This window comes from Rutilus rutilus (assembly GCF_951802725.1).
Source record: "Rutilus rutilus genome assembly, chromosome: 4".
In the NCBI taxonomy this organism is placed as follows: domain Eukaryota; kingdom Metazoa; phylum Chordata; class Actinopteri; order Cypriniformes; family Leuciscidae; genus Rutilus; species Rutilus rutilus.
The window spans coordinates 6369064-6386442 of NC_140212.1; the positions used below are offsets into that span (position 1 = coordinate 6369064).

At 37.3% G+C, this 17379-nt stretch overlaps 1 protein-coding gene across 5 annotated transcripts in view; it reads right to left on the reverse strand.

The window, feature by feature from the left end:
• The window catches only part of ptprz1b (protein tyrosine phosphatase receptor type Z1b), a 38403-nt gene that overhangs the window by 5279 nt on the left and 15745 nt on the right, over positions 1–17379 (reverse strand). The window contains exons 3-25 of one of the 5 annotated variants that reach the window (XM_084406736.1): positions 15408–15587; positions 14763–14914; positions 14474–14569; positions 14279–14345; positions 14034–14191; positions 11806–11956; positions 10388–10572; positions 10089–10215; positions 9679–9731; positions 9025–9583; positions 6966–7433; positions 6322–6466; positions 5214–5305; positions 4303–4388; positions 3964–3984; positions 3696–3792; positions 3518–3600; positions 2067–2201; positions 1802–1936; positions 1547–1710; positions 503–638; positions 260–406; positions 86–179 (exon numbers count right to left, since the gene is read on the reverse strand). In XM_084406736.1, the coding sequence (XP_084262862.1) occupies positions 86–179; positions 260–406; positions 503–638; positions 1547–1710; positions 1802–1936; positions 2067–2201; positions 3518–3600; positions 3696–3792; positions 3964–3984; positions 4303–4388; positions 5214–5305; positions 6322–6466; positions 6966–7433; positions 9025–9583; positions 9679–9731; positions 10089–10215; positions 10388–10572; positions 11806–11956; positions 14034–14191; positions 14279–14345; positions 14474–14569; positions 14763–14914; positions 15408–15587 (3531 nt within the window). Of the gene's footprint in view, positions 1–85; positions 180–259; positions 407–502; positions 639–1546; positions 1711–1801; positions 1937–2066; positions 2202–3517; positions 3601–3695; positions 3817–3963; positions 3985–4302; positions 4389–5213; positions 5306–6321; positions 6467–6965; positions 7434–9024; positions 9584–9678; positions 9732–10088; positions 10216–10387; positions 10573–11805; positions 11957–14033; positions 14192–14278; positions 14346–14473; positions 14570–14762; positions 14915–15407; positions 15588–17379 lie in introns of all 5 variants that reach the window. The other 4 variants (XM_084406737.1, XM_084406735.1, XM_084406738.1 and 1 more) reach the window with 4 other exon arrangements.

Consider the following 17379-nt stretch of genomic DNA (forward strand, 5'->3'; position numbering starts at 1 on the left):
AATACAATAAATATTTTAAATAAATATTCCGTATTTAAATAAATAAACAAATGAATGAAAGAATGTTTATATTGCACACACTCACCAGGCATAAGACAAGACGTCCTGTTTTTAGATGCATTGCACTCCTTCAAAGCCACTGTGTAGTCACTCTGTTTTGCACAACTCTGACTGACCAGCTACAGGAACAACAGGGAAGACTGATGAATTGCTCAGAGTAATAACGATTAAGAAGGGCTTAACAAACCAAGGGTCTCACCTTTAACTGTTTCTCCAGGCGGGTCTTTCCCGTAGGTCCCGGTATGAGGAGATCAGACACATATGTGTGAATGTGACTAGATGAGACCAGTGTCTCTTTACCCCTGATGGCCTCCACTAAAACATCATGGATGAAGACGTACTGCTCCTGCTCACACACACACACAAATATGATGGATGTGTCGTGTTGCATGTGACGTGACATAACCTGAAGTATGGTTTGAAATATGGTAGGATGTCATACCTCTGTCTGTACCAGGTAGTTCCTCTGGGTACGAATGTGTTTGAGGAATCCCATTATGTTCACTGTACTTTCCTCCTTTATCTGCTTCAACATGCTGTCGATCACAATGTACGTTCCTGTTCGTCCCACACCGGCACTGCAGATCACAAGTGCACACATTCAAACACATCTTAAAATGTTGTTGTCCCGTCCGCCTCCATTTATAAACTCTCACTTCAAGTCAAGTCACATTTATTTATATAATAGTGCTTTATAGAATACAGATCAAAGCGGCTTCACAGTTTAAAACAAGAAAATACCAGTATTAATGTTGCAAAGATCTTCAATTACAAAGCAAATACAATTTCAGCTGTAAAGCAGCTCTTAAGAAGACAATAGTGTCATTATTCAGCTCAATAACAATGTCAGTGTTGCAAAGTTATGAAACGAACTCAGTTCAACTATAAAGCAGCTCTACAGAAGATAATAGAGTGCAATAGTCAGTTCCAGAAGTAAAAACTCCATTCAATTTCTCCATAGGGAAATACATTTTTAACCATAACTCATAAACCTTTAAAGACAGACCTACTGGGAGCGTCGAGGTTGTTAATCGATGGTATTTGCTTCTGTTGAAGCCGTCAGCCCACGTTATTTCAACTTACTTTTAAAAATAATCATGTTTTTATTCATGGTGAAAAACTACATTACCCATGATGCTTTACAAAAATTCCACCAATCAAGAGTCTAAACAAGCTTGTTAGTCCCGCCCACTCCCATGAAACACAGCAAATGAAATAACAGAGTCTCCCTACGCTCTCAAGAATACTTAAATAATTGAATATATGTGCATATTTTGCAATAAACTTAAAATATATCGTTTATATATACTCTATAGTGTCATTATTCAGCTCAAGTCAGTTCAGTTCAATAACAGTGTGAATTTTGTGGAATTTATTAATTATGGTTTTATTTAAATCTCATCCAATACTGTCTGTGCAGTCAGATCGATGACCATAGTAACTTCACACCATAATAACTTCATGCTTAATAACTACTGGTGTCTACCTGCAATGCACCACTACAGGCCCCATATCAGCTGTCCTGGCCTGTGAGGACGCCCGCACAAAAGACAGCAGGGGAAGAGTGTATTCTGGGACGCCCATGTCGGGCCACTGAGTGTAATGAAAGTGAAGCACCGTCCTCTCCTGACTGCGGCCCTTCTGTGAGCCCTAGTGGTGGAAAAAGACAACGAAAAGTGTTGAGAACGGAGAATATCCTCAAGGTTTTCTGGTGACGGTGATGTGAGGCGTAGCTACGGACCTTCTTGACGTTAACGTTCCTCAAGGTGAACGTCCTCTGCGTGTAGTAGGCAAGAGTTTTGGTGCTCTTCATCGTGACTAGGAAGCATCCGTAGTCTTCCTGATTCTCAAGGGGCCAATATTGATCACACTTTCTCTGTTTGACACACACACACCAGCCTCATGAGATTTAAATAACATTTGGTTTGGTTATCTCATTACACCACTTTATCATTACTTTATTTTGTCACCCAAAACCATCTAAATCAAGTGATGAAAAGCATTACCCGGCCCTTCTCCACCAGGTTAGTGATCATGACAATCACACCAACGTTTTGCTCCCATATCATCCTCCAGAAGTCCTCCAGACTGCCTTTCAGTGGCCCCTGGGCAGCTATATACGCTTTCGGCTGATTGTAGCCCTAAAGAGCATAATTCACAAACAGACCGTGATCATTTCTACCAACACTAGTAGTGACAGACCGATTAATATGCCAAATATTTGGCCATTTTTGAATAAAAATGGAAATTTGTTTCCGCCACGGAATAAAAATTAAATACGATAAGTGTGACTTTTTTTTTACTCTCAAAATTGCACGTTTATATAGGCAACATACACCCTGTAAACTTTTAGCAGTGACAACCACGTTAAAATACGGGAGTGAATCCCCTAAATCATCATTCTGTGTGATTGTTGACTAATATAATGGAAAAATTATTTAAAATAAATATATATATATATATATATATATATATATATATATAGTACCAGTCAAAAGTTTGGAAACATTACTATTTTTAATGTTTTTGAAAGAAGTCTCTTATGCTCATCAAGCCTGCAGTTAAAACAAAACAAACAAAAAACAGTAATATTATGAAATATTATTACAATTTAAAATAATGGTTCTCTTTTTTAATATATTTTAAAATGTAATTTATTTTTGTGATGCAAAGCTGAATTTTCATCAGCAAGTACTCCAGTCTTTGGTGTCTTATGATCCTTCAGAAATCATTCTAATATGATGATTTGACACTCAGTTATTATCAATGATGGAAACAGTTGTGCTGTTTAATATATTTTTTTGGAATACTTTTTTCAGGATTCATTGATGAGTAAAACGTTAACAGCATTTATTCATAAAAACAGCATTTATTCAAAATAAAAACATTTCTAACAATATAAATCGTTACCATCACCTTTTATCAATTTAACGCATCCTTGTTGAATTAAAGTACAAAAAAAAAAAAAAGTTATTGTTCCCAAACTTTTGAACGGTAGTGTATATTGTTACAAAAGATTTCTATTCTAAATAAATACAGTTCTTTTTAACTTTTTATTCATCAAATAATCCTGAAAAAAGTATCTCAGGTTATAAAAAAAAATATTAAGCAGCACAACTGTTTCCAACATTGATCATAAATCATCATATTAGAATGATTTCTGAAGGATCATAAGACACCAAAGACTGGAGTACTTGCTGATGAAAATTCAGCTTTGCATCACAAAAATAAATTACATTTTAAAGTATATTAAAAAAGAGAACCATTATTTTAAATTGTAATAATATTTCATATTACTGTTTTTTTTTTGTGTGTTTTTTTGTTTTGTTTTAACTGCAGGCTTGATGAGCATAAGAGACTTCTTTCAAAAACATTAAAAATAGTAATGTTTCCAAACTTTTGACTGGTACTGTATATATATATATATATATATATATCAAATATAGTGTACACTTACATCCACATAGTTGGCATTAATGTAGTCCCCTGTCTTTCCATCTTTGTCCGAGTTTTGAGAGAGTTTAACTCGACTGTGATCATCTGAGAGTACAAAAGTAGAAGGCTGTTAGTTGTGTTTTTAGTTTTTGTTATAAATGCATGTACATCTCTTATATTAGTATGGATGAGTGATATACAGGCCAGGATATTAATGTATCTGTTCTTGCTCTTATTGTCTGGGTGGATGGAGCTGTCCGCAGTGATGCCGATGTCCGCCGTACAGCCCTGAATCTCCTGGAAGAAACGTTTCAAGCATAACTCAGATCATAACCGTTACCAAACTATTTGACTTTATCATGCACACTAACCATGCAAAGAGCAACACTGACACGCCAATACAATGAACAGAAGAATAACAACAATGTAAAAGAATAAGTAACACTAAACAAGGGAGATGTGTCTTACCTCGTAAGACTCTTTCAAGATCTAATAAGGGAGGGGGTGAGAATGCAGAAGAGCACAATGAAAGTCCAGGACAAACAGAGAGGCAGGTACAGGTATGAGGCACGTTTGCATGTGTTTTCATGCTACAGACGGGTTTAGACAGGGCTGTCGCTCTGTGTGGGTGTTCATGCAGTCAGTGGAGCCACAGTGAACAGTGTTCCCACATCACCTCTTTACATGCTGCCCCATAGCACTTATATACATGAATTCACTGTATTATATTTTTTACATGGTATTATAGGATGCAATGTTCAAGGTTACGCATTTAGAAACGTCAAGAAAACTGAAAATCCCAAGTACCTCAAATTTTTTGGAGAACATGTGATTTGCGTGAAGATCAGCAACATGTTTCACGAAATCCTTAACAGGGAGAGCTTCATTATCCTCTGGTATCAAAAAGAAAACAATTATTTAGAAATACATAAATGCATATCAAATTATTAATACAATTATTTATTTAAAAAAAAACACAACTATACTTAAATATATTTACTTTTCTGATAAACTAATTTAAGCAATTGTATTTATTTATTTTTTCGTTTATTTGTATTTTTCAATAAATATCTCTAAGAAATAATAAATAACTGTTTGTTTGTTTAAATAAATGCAATTAAATAAATAAATGTTAATAACAAGTACAATTATTTATTTAAAAACATTACAATTACTTTATTTGTTTATTTATTATAAAAGTAATTGTAAGTAATTGTAAGTAATTGTAGTTTTAATAAATAAATCATTTTACTTATTTATTTATTTGTATTTATTCAATAAATAAAATGTTTAAAAATGACTTAAAAATACTTAAGTTAATTTTAAAAATGATTTTAAGTAGTTGTGCTTTTTGATAAATACTTTTTTTTTCAATGAATAACTAATAACTACTAAAATTAATTTGTTAATAAAAATAAATACGATTAAATATATACAAACAAATAAATATTAATAATAAATAAATACAATTATTTATTAAAAATACAATTACTTAATAAATACGTAAATTAGTTTATTTATTATAGAAGTAATTGTAAGTAATTGTATTTAATAAATAAATTATTTATAATAAATTATTATTTAAATAAATAACTTAAACAATAATAAATAACTGTTTGTTTAAATATATAAATAAATAGCTGCTAAGTAGAAATAATATAATAATATATAATATATAATAATAATAATCTGTCTGAATGGGAGTGTAGGTTTGTTACCTGTAGGTAGAAGAAGAGGGGTTGATGGGGCTGATATGGCACGGGCTGAATTGTTGTCCTCTACATAAAAATGTGCCGTTTGAAAGCATCTCCTATAAGATACAGATGCAATATATTACAGCCATTTTTTTACTTTATTACAGGTAAAATGAAGAGAATTTAATGAAAATAATGAGTATTACAAAAATAACTCAAGAGTAAAAAGTATGGATGCAAAACAGTACTGAGAATTGTCATGAAAATAACGTCGCAAAATATATTAATGCTCCCAAAAAAATCCTTAAAGGTGCAGTAAGTGATTTCTGAGAAACACTGTTGAAAAAGGATCGGACCAAGCCATAACACTCTTGTAGCCAATCAGCAGTAGGGGGCGTATACATTTATGATGGGGGAGGAGAGAGAGTAAACAAGAGGGAGGTTGAAGAAAGACTGTAGATAGAGAGATGGGTGAGAGACATTACAAAAGAGAAAAGGTTAGAGGAATATCACTGGAAAAAGAAGGGTTATGATCAGGCAAGAGCTTTAGGACCTGCCTTAATATTAGAAAAGCTTTCCAGCGCTGGAGAAACCCAAGCGGGAAGTCCTGAAGTTGCGTTGTTTCTGCTCCATTCGTGAGTAACATTGATTTTACAATGTTTCAGAGAACCAAGATATGCTGTTGTTGTAATGTTACCTTTACAGTTTTAAATGTCATTATTTGTCTAGAGCTGGTGTGATGCTGGCGACTAACAACAAACTCTTGCTTATACTCTTGTGTACTCTTGTGTGTTCATTTTTGGTTCTTCCTTGTCCTTCCTTCGTCATCTTCACTTGATTCTTTGCAAAGAATTATTTTGCTTCGCTTCAGCAATGATAAAGAGAAATCCACTCTTGTATCGCATGTTCGTGCATTTTGGGGGCGGAGCAATGAAAGGAGGGGTGTGTTTGTTTGGGTTGATTTCAAATATCAACAGTGTTTCTCAGAAATCGCTTACTGCACCTTTAAAATGGGTGAAATGTCACCTGGACATGTTTTGGTGAGTTTGTGAGATTTTAGAGTAGGTGAATAGTGTATGCAATCTCAAAGCAAACGTTCACACACACTGACGTGTGTTTGAAGAGCTAATACCTCCAGTAGATGAGAATGCCCACCAGCACCAGCAAACACAGGGTGGTGAGTGTGGATATCACAGCCAGAGGAACAACGGTCCTTTTCTCTTTCTCTGTTCCTTCCACCATCCCGATACGAGACTCCGGACTGCTGTTACTCGCCTCTGATGATGGAAACGGGAACAAAACAGTCCTTAATAAATCCATTAATGAGCGATCTCATGGTAAAATACATGACATAATATTAAATATTCAAGGAGCTAAAAAATCTGTGGTTATGTTTACATACCAAATCCAACTGCTAGCTCATGGAGAATGAGATTATCCTATTCATAAAACAATTTAATTTGCTTCACCTCAATAAAAAAAAAGACATTAACTGCAATATTTTCTCATCTTAAAGGGCACCTGTTATTTTACCTTCCCTTTAGTGTCTAATATAGCAGTTTGTGCATGTAAACGATCTGCAGAGTTAGAAAGCGCAAAGTCCACGCCAAAAGGAGTTCATCTTTCCAACAGAAAACACTTGCCTGATCCTGCCAATATTTCTGTCACTTAGTTACATCATCATGTTATATATTTGCATAATGCCCGCCTACTGGTTGCTTTGGCCAGTCATGTGTTTTGTTCTCCAAATGTTTTGACACCATGTACGAGTTTTACCTGTATTCTGGTCTTCCTCTGACTCTCGGATAGTGAGTTCAGGAATTAGTTGTATGGGAATATCATCGATTTGAGAGGTCACTGACCCTCCTTGACCTGAGCCAGTGTCAGATTCAGCTGACCAGGTCACCCATGAGAGAAAAGCCTGATTTTCTGGTTCTTCGGTGGTGGCATCCTCTCGCTCGCTCTCAAAGTAGAAAGTAGAGGACTGTCCCTCATTATTTTCATCTCCAGTTTTGCTCAGATCTGAGTCTTCGGGAGCCGATCGGGTTTGGCCGAGCTCCCATTCCCGGTCGAGCTCCTCCAGGAAGATCGCGGACCCTGATCCGCTGAACTCTCCCTGCCCGTCTGAAGGAGGCACTTGAGCAGATCCCTCATCCAAAAAGATGGTTGGGTAGCGGGTGGAGTATACATTGAGATTTGAGGCATCTCGAGCCGTCGATACCCTTTGATTACTGAGCGACGTGGCTGTAACAAACACGTCTAAAGAGTTAAGACTTCAACTCTCCGCTAAAAAAAAAACATTTACGGCGGAGGAAAGAAGGGCTTGGATTGGAAGAAACAAAACCAATCAAACTGGTCTAGCAGATCTTGAAATACCTAAAGCCACAGCAAAGGGGGCGCCATCACCATGCGCAAGAGAAAGAAGGCAAAGGTTGAATGCACAAGAGCAAGAGAGCAACCGCCACCGCGTTCAGCATTTGAGGAGTGAGCCAACCAGCCGAGAAGAGAGAGTCCAGCAGGTGCATTTAAGCTTTTCCAGAATATTTGTGGCACAAAATGGCAGTAACAATTACACCGTTGCGCGTTTCTGGAAGTTTGACTACTTATTAACAGTGATCCCCAACCAGGAGTAACAGATTTGGAAAGACAGTTTTGGTTTATTAAACCTGTATGTGTTTGTTACCTATAAGTTGTAACTTTTCATTAACATTTGTACAGATGACAATGTATTCATCACTTGTGGGTGATATTTCATACTTATTGAGCTTCTTTTGTATTTAAATTCCTCTATAAAATAGTGATATTTGTGAAGTGTCTCGTCTGGGTTTCATTTTGAAACAAATTCACCACTAGATCCTAAAGAAAGTTTCTCTGGAACTTGTCAAAACTTGTGAACAGTACTTGCAACTAATATAATATAATAATAATAATAATGAGATAAAAGGCCACTTAAGTGCACTTAAAGAGTACACTTTCAATGTACTTTCAAAGTGTGTTAAGAAACACCTCTAAAAAGTGCACTTTGTAACGTCAAATATTTTTTTGAAACTTTAAAATACATTGTAAATCATTATAATTTAATAATCTTTTGTTGTGCTTTAAATAAGCACTTATTTTAATATGTTGACTAACATACTAAAATCCCATGTAAAGTACTTATAATTAAGTAATTATATATAATTCAGTTTGTCAAAAAATCTATAATTCTTAATAATTATAAATCTATAATAATTGCATTTCGTATTATTTTAACTATATTTGCGAATGACATGCAATTAATACATTAAATTCAGTTCACATTTAAGTATATATATATTTGAAAGCATCTTTCTCTAATAAGTTCTCTTTTTAAAAGTATGCTAACATCTACTTCTTTTTCACAAGGATGCGGTTTATGAAGGAGTACTTAAAGGGATAGTTCACCCAAAAATGTACTCACCCAGAACCTGTATTCATTTATTCCTTGTGCTGAACACAAAAACATATATTTTGAAGAATGTTGGTAACCAAACAGTTTCTGGTCCCATTGACTGCCATAGTATTTTTTTTTATATACAATGGAAGTCAATGGGGAAAATATATTACCAAAATATCTTCCTTTATGTTCAAAAGAGGAAAGAACATCTTGAGGGTGAGTAAATGATGTGGTAAGTTAACTATCCCTTTAAGATGAAAACTGTTGGGAAACACTGCTCTTTAAGGATGCAATCATCGAACTATTCAGCTACTATTGTTTGATTTTACATAACCAGCGTTCCCATCACTTTCCTGCAAGCAAGTTAGCATTTAGCGAAAGGTTTTGTCTAGGCAAACACCCTGATCAAGATTGTCTTACCGTTAAACAGGGGCTGAGTGGTCTGAGAAATGATCTTCATAGATGATCCAGTAGTCGCAGTGCTTGCATTAGCTGTTGAAGTTGCATTCACTGCAGGGGTGATGGTGGTCGTCTTCACTGGCTGTTTTGGCACCAGTCGTCCAAATGCAGAAGTTGATGAAGATTTGGTTGTCCTGACTGAGGTCTCTTGGTCCTGAGCATCTGGCGGTGCAGTGAGAAGGTTGTTCAGATCTGGTGTGGCTTTTGTGGTGCTGGTGTTGAGGACGTCCTCATAGTAGACGTCTGTGACCACCATGTCGCTGTGGGGAAGGTGGCCGCTCTCCTCTGGGATGAGTTTGCTCAGTGGCCGCTTGGTTTCATTTCCGGTCTTATTTTGGTCAGGTGACCATGACAGCGAAGACTCCTCTGTAATTTTTCCTCTGACTGTAATGGGGGTTGTCCTGACAACGGGAAAAAGGAAGCCTGGTTGGTCTGTCACTGTGGTGATGGAGATGGAGCTTCCGGAATCACGGATGAGGGTCCGGCTGGGCGGAGACTTAGAAGGAGGGGGAGATGTTCCCTGAAAACAAAATACATCAAGCTCATAAAAACCATAAAGATGCTCATGATGCAGTCATTTATGAATAGTTTTTTATGGCATTAAAAAAAATGCACCTCATTATATTCCTCTGATTCTGTTAAATCACCAAAGGGATCCGGCTCATTTACTGTAGGGTCAAAGAATACATCAGTGAATTAATTCAAAGGGAAAAATAATAATAATACTGTATAATAGGGTGAATAACACAAAGAAATATCTGGGTTAGATTTCCTCCCAAAACATTTTTTTTTTATATTTGAGATTTTTTTGTACAAAATAAAATTATTTAATACAATTTTCCCCACAGCACAACCCCCCAATATATATACACACTGTGTATATATATATATATATATATATATATATATATATATATTTTTTTTTTTTTTTTTTTTTTTTACTTTTGATATTGGTGTGAAATTTGATCCAGACATTTTTTTTTTCTTTTGTGAGATTCTCCAATTTTGGTTTGATTCAGCATTACCAGGGTCTTCAAGAGGCATGTCCACAATAACCTGGTCACTCATTTTTCCGGTCAAGCCATTCGTGCACAGCGCCACCACTTGGACAACATAGCTACTGTTCGCTAGCAGATTATGAATAATGGCCCCCTAAAAAAAAAAAAAAAAAGAGAATACTATTTCATAACACCTGTTTTTAACCATCAGGACTAGTCTAACCATGAACTATCAGCTATCATGTAACAATGTTGACTGAAATATCCAAGCTTCAGTCAACGCAGTCATATTAAACGCCTCACGTGGATGGGCTAAAAGTACTCACCACATCCTGGTCTCCATCTGTCAGATACTGTTGTCTGGGTGGGTCTTTGCCCTGGAGTCTTTGGTAGGTGACGGAGTAGCGCTCGATAGCGGTGTCATATACGGCCCGTGGCCTCTCCCACGTCACCACGATGCCGGTGTAGTTCTCAGAGTCTGCCTGCACGTTCTGCGGTTCGGAGCTGCACACTAAACACAGAAGAGCTTGAGATTACATTGAACTGACTTGAGCTGAACAAATACAGCTGTTTGAACAGTTTGAAACTTCGTTTCATAATTGATGAACTTTTCACAGTTATTGTTGAACTGAACTCAATCAACACTAAACCGAACTAAGATGATTTAAGGGTTAGATCATGCAAAAATGAAAATTCTGTCATTAATTACTCACCCTTGTGTCGTTACAAACTCATAAGACTTTTGTTCATCTTTGGAACACAAATTAAGATCTTTTTGGTGAGAGATTTCTGTCCCTCCATTGACAGCAATGCAACTGAAACCTTGACGCGTCAAAAAAGTTCATAAAGCGATCGTAAAACTAATCCATATAAATGAATCGGTTTAGTCCAGTTATTCTGAAGAGACATGATCGCTTTATATGATGAACAGATTGAATTTAGGCTTACATTCACATTTTCCAAAGATGAACAAAAGTCTTATGGGTTTGGAACGACATGAGGATGAGTAATTAATGACAGAAAATTCAATTCTGAGAGAATATTATGTTATTGGATCATGCTTTCGTTCTAATAAGGAGCTGTAACTTTAGACAAATATCAGTAACTTACAAAATTGCTTCTAAATCAATACAATACAATTTTATTTGTATAGCACATTTAAAAACAACTGGCGTTGACCAAAGTGCTTAACAAGGCCAAAAGATATACGATAACAAATACAATATAAACATAAGACACAGAAAACAGAAGACACACACATCAAGATATATTAAAAGCTATTGAAAAGAAATGCGTTTTCAAAGTAGATTTAAAAATTGACAAAGTTTGGGCAGATCTGATGTGAGCCGGTAAGCTATTCCATAGCTTGGGTCCAAAGGCTGCAAAAGCACGATCACCCCTATTTTTTAGTCTGGTTCGAGGGACAGATAGTAAGTTAGAGTCCCCCGACTGTGTGATTGGATGAAGCAACTCTGTTTGAAACAGAATTGGTGCATTTGTTTTCTTGGAAAAGCTCCAAAGTGTGGTTTCCAGGCAACACACATTCACTGCAGGGGTTTTAAAAAGCGCAAAATGCATGTGTGTCCACGGTCAGAGGAGGAGGAGGAGATGCATGCAACACTCGATTTGACCTTGAGAGATGACCTCTCATTCCTCTCTGATCCTTATTTTATGTATCACAGGCACATACTTGTTTCTGAGTGTCTTTGTTAGGCTGCGCTGTGTGAGTGTGTATTATACATACTGGGTGCAGGGACTTCCTCTGTGCCTGTGTAGGATGAAAACACTTGTCCCGTGAACTGCTGTTGTTGTTCTCTGTAGTTATTTTGCAGGTAGTCGGTCAACATGACGTATCCGGCCTGCTGTATGGTCATCACCTCACAGAAGACCTCCAGCTACAAATATACAAAAATGCACGAATAATGAGACGATAAAAAAGACAAGATTACAAGACCTTGCTTACAGTTGAATAATAATAGTAATTCTGTCAGTGAATTGTATGGTAATGGATATGACAATGTTGATATGTTTAGTCTTGGTGGAATAGATCTGCTACTGTTGCAGAGCAAGTACAGGACTTGCTACTGCTAATACACACACGAAACGCTGCTGTGAGCAAGTAAGACATGCCGCTGATCCACAATATAGCATACATGAATTACCCGTAGCTGATCTATACAGGTGGAGCTGGGGAAGGTGGAGGGTTTCTGAAAGCATGTTGCTACTGCTACAGAAAATGCTGAACAGTATATGAAGGTTGAGCAGCGAGCTCATTGGCTACTGATACAGCAGGAACCAATCAGCTGTGCCCTATAGAGAATGATGTGATTGCAAGAATGTTGAGTTAAAGCAACACTAAGGAACTTTTCCTCTTTGGTCGCCCTACAGGTTGGAAGCGGAATTGTCCATTACCGCTGTCGTAAATAATTTCGCCACATGCACGCTCGCTGGTTATCTAGCACCGGCTTTGGAATGAACAAGGTAGAGTATGTTGCATGATTTCATGAAAGTATGATGTATTGCGACATCAGAAACGAAGAAAAACTAAATAATGACTATTGTAACGCTTGACGTAAAGCAAGTCGAATTTGTAGTTTTCTTATGTCTCATTCGAACTACAGAAACGCAACCCGGTTTGGCAAATTTGCATAGTGTGGTTATAGCAGATATAGGGCTGCAAAGCGAATCCAGAAGTGCCTTTCACCCTGTTACGACTTGACGAACCACTGATACGATTTTGGAAATATTATTTTAAGGTAAAAATTTTTCCTTAGTGTTGCTTTAAGGACCGATCAGCCTGCACCATCTAGAGTTTCATGACAGAACTTTGTATTAATAATAATAATAATCATCATAATGTAAAATGTAGTATTTTGTCAAATACTTTTGAAATAACATTAAATAAAAATACACAAATACATAAATAAGATATTGGAAAATATATACAATCAACAAACATATAAATAAATTAAGAAGACAATTAAATACATACGAAACAATGTACAGTCAGCAGTCCTTATGACCAAATAAACGCTTATTTTTATGATGACTGGCTGACTATATATAATCTCACAAGTTAGTAATGTCTGGATACTAACCAACTTACTAAAACTAACTAAATAACCAACTAACTAAAACTAATTAAATAACTAAATAAAACTAGCTAAAACCAACAAAATAACTAACTTAAACTAACTTACTAAAACTAAATAACTAACTTAAACTAACTAACTAAAACAAACTAAATTGTGCAAGAAGAACATTAAACAACAAACAGAGAGATGCAACAGACCAATCAGAATTAAGTAATTCAGAGAGCAATGTTGCAACAAGAATGACAGAGCAAGAATCCGAATTAGCCAATTAATAATTTTTTCTTTATATTGACTGGATTTAAATTGGAATCAAGATGAATGACGGTGAATAGCTTTATATGCACGAGTGAATTAATGCAAATGCTGAACCAGTGCTAAAGATTCATCAGCTATACTTAAGCGTGCCTGTGTTTCGCCCCATCAAATTTTCATGCCTAAGAAACAGGCTGTGTTTAAAGTGGATCAGGCATGAGAGCGAAGAAAAAATAGCTACACAACCGCATGACAAAAAAAAACCCTCCTCGCATCTTAAAACTGAGCTTTAAAGTGCATCTGGATAAGAGGGGCAAAGTTGCGTCCCCTCCACCGAGGGCTTATCTCTGATCCACACGTCAGGCGGCGGCCAGTTGAAATATTAATGCACACGCCTCCGTTTGCTCAAGAATAGCTTAAAGGGGCTGTCAGGGATGTATTCACCATGCTCCATTTTTAGGAGAGGGGTTTCGCTCTCTCTCTCTCTCTCTCGCACACACAAACACAAAAGAGCCATTGGCTGCAATAGTGACCCCAAACTAGCCTGATCTTCAAGACTCTTCTGACTTTATTTAGCCAAATTATGTGTTGCACTTGCACAGAAAATAATCGGAGATGTCCTGACCTGGGTTTCTGAGATGGCCACTGTGTTTTTAAACACGATCCACTCCACGTTCTCCGAGCAGGGCGGCGCGGTGAGTGAGCCATTGTACATGAAGTATTTTTCGGGGGACTGTGGAAGCAGAGGCCGCAAAGAAAACGCTTCCAGGGGGCTGCTTTTACCTTAATGTCAGAGAGAAGCATGTTATTGCAGATGATTGCAGATGAATTTGAAATAATGAAAATGATATGTGAAAACCAAGGATGTACCAAATCGGCTCACGCTGTTCACCCCGTCAATGATGGCCACATAATCCTGGTTGTCTTCAATGCTGGCCTAAGGAACAGATCAAAGTCTTTAAAGTCATTATAATAAAAAGGTTACAGATGCACCATGGTGACGTTATACGGGTTAATATACAGTGTGGATAAGCGTGTATGATGTTCGCAGGATGAAAATATCACCTCAAAAAAGACAGCTACAGCAGCTATCTTTCCTCCGCTACTTATCGCCTCGTCTATGGATTCAAACTCCTCTTCATCAAAACAATATATCTGCATCTGAGAGAGAGAGAGAGAGAGAGAGAGAGAGACTCACTTCCATATATTTCATTTATAGTCAACATGAGTTCATATTTGACTTTTATTTTATCATAGTATGATTAGTGGGAAATGAAATGAATGCAGTTCCATGTTATCCTCAATCTTGCAGAGAACCTGATTCACTGTGATTTATACGTGTGGTGAGGTTTACCTCCAGAGGGAAGCTGTTGCCGTTGAGGCTGTGTTCAGAGCCGTCTGCAGTGGCGTTACATCGGCCCCAATGGAACGTGATCCTGCCCACTTTAAACCTGGATCTGAGCCCACCTCCACTTATGAAGTACTGACCGTTCAGACTGATTACCACTGAGAAACATGATACACACACACACACACAAACTCAATGACCGTGAGTCCATATACGCAAGCCATGTGCAAATGTGTTCTAATTGCTCATACTTCAGCTTTCATCTCTTCGCCTTGATAAAAGATTCATTTTAAGCTGAGCCTTTTGTGCTGGAATAATCTGTCAATCTCACAGTGTCAAATCAGAACAAAAGGTTCAGTGCAAGCTTTTCTTCTGTGCTCCTGTAAAAGCACAGACCATCCAAAGCCACCCAGCTGCCATTCACAGGTAAGAAAAAGAAATACGATTGTCATTCCAGGAGATTTTATTCTTCGGCAACTCCATTAGTCCACCAGCGATTCATCTCAGGTCGTAATTGCATTCATCTGAGGACATCGCTCTGGGGAGTTAACCTGTCAGTATAATTTCACTGAGTGCTGTTTAAAAAGCGGTTTTATCCCCAACTGAACAAACGTCTTGTAAACACCAGAAACCCAGTGAGGGTGTGCAGACCTGTTTTGCCATCATTGGTGATGGTGGTGGAATCGGCGGTGGGCTGTTCCCAGTTCTCCAGCTGCAGGTTCTGGTACTGCATCCTAACCTGAGTGAACTCCTCACTGATGTCAATGGGAGACTGTCTGGCATTGCCGCAGACTGGATATTTCTTTGTCCAATGCTTCTGGTTTAGGGCCCCTGTAAAGAGTAAGGGTGTGACAAATGAACAAGGGAATAATCTTGCAACAAATCAGTTAAAGATTTGTTGTCTTAATTAATGCAGCAAAACGTTTAGATTCATTCATTAATATGGATCCATAAGGCAAAGGGGCAATAACCAGCCAACGTTTCTGTCTTTGACCATTTTAATCACCTTTATTTGTTCATTTAAATAGTCACGCAATGTGCCAATATTCATTTTATTCATTAAAAAGAAAAATCTAGTCTCAGTTAATGAGCTCATAACTTCTTGTATAATCCAAGAACTGTGCATTCAGAATTTTCGGTTTCGTCAGAGTTTTCATTTCGGTGCATAATATACAGTATATTATATACGTTTTTCCATAACAACATTGCTTGTCAACAATCGTTTGGTTAAAATGTTAAGCATGGAAAATGCAAGGCTTTTTCTGCATTATAGTTCTTATAAAGAGTCTAAAAGTTCCATTTAATATCTTAATATTTATTAGATGTAGTTTATTAAAGCATATGCCAAAGCTGTGACCTAGTGTTCAGTAAGGTCAAATTTCTGTTTCAGCATTTTCCAGATCCTCTTCTGAGTATAATGCTCTGTTCTATCTATTGTAAACTATAAATAAAAGGCCAAAAATATAAAATAATGGCATATGGCAGCAAACTGAGGCACATGGTATGGCATATGAAGAGCCAGTGCTGATCAGAGCAAAATAATGCCACTTGCAGTAGTGTTGAACACATATAGTGAACACTATGGCATATCACACTGACTTCACCAGATGATAAACTCACGGAGCAGATGGCAATGGGTCACACGTCACTGAACAAGCACGAGCAATAAACCGCACGCACACACACACAAACATAAACACATCTGATTAAAATTGTCCCCGAGGACGCCTCTTTAACTACACGATGAAACGTGCGATCTGAATTAGCAGCTTTAATGTTCCCTGGCAGGACAATTACAGTGTATATTTTCCCAGTGATTTCACTTTCACCTCCCGAGCTGGCCGTTAATTCTTCACCCTCTAAAGCTACAACATAATTAATATGTCTCTAAAAGGCTATTAAGAATTAGGCTGAGAGGACAGAACCACATCCTCGAGGTGCTTAATATCGACATGCGAGACAAACGTCTGCTATTAGCCTGATTGATGGCGTCCACATTCAACAGGAAAACAGCGTCTGCTGGCGAAATGAACTACGAGTCTGTCAGGTTACAGCGGTGCAGCATCTGGCTCGGCAGACACACACATACGCCGCGACGTGGATACGCTGTAATCAAAGAGAACGGCTGCTGCTATGGTAACCGGTAGAGATGTGGCATAAATGCAGAGCCTGAAGTCATTTAAAGGATTCTGAGACCTCTGGGCTGTTCTGACATTTCCAATATTTCTGTTGCAATAACAGGTAGGATGCGCTTTGGCCTTTGAAGCAATCTGCCGTTCCATGACGCATGGGAATGAACAGTCGCATATGGGAATGGTTATTGTGGAATCCTCCACCTCCATAATGACACCCTCATCCATCCCAACATTCATTCTGATTACACCAGCCAATTATCCACAACAGTTTCCTCTCAATTTCCCCTAAGGAAGGTCAGCAAAGGGCAGAAGTAGAACACAACCGTTGTGAATGTCTGTGGATCCACTACAAATTAGTAGTGTAGCTGTTCACAAAAAAACACACCTTGTCTGATGGTTAACACTTGATTAATACAATATAATTAGAAATATAATAATTTATAATATTCATATTACATATGATTTTATACAATTATAAGTAATATTAA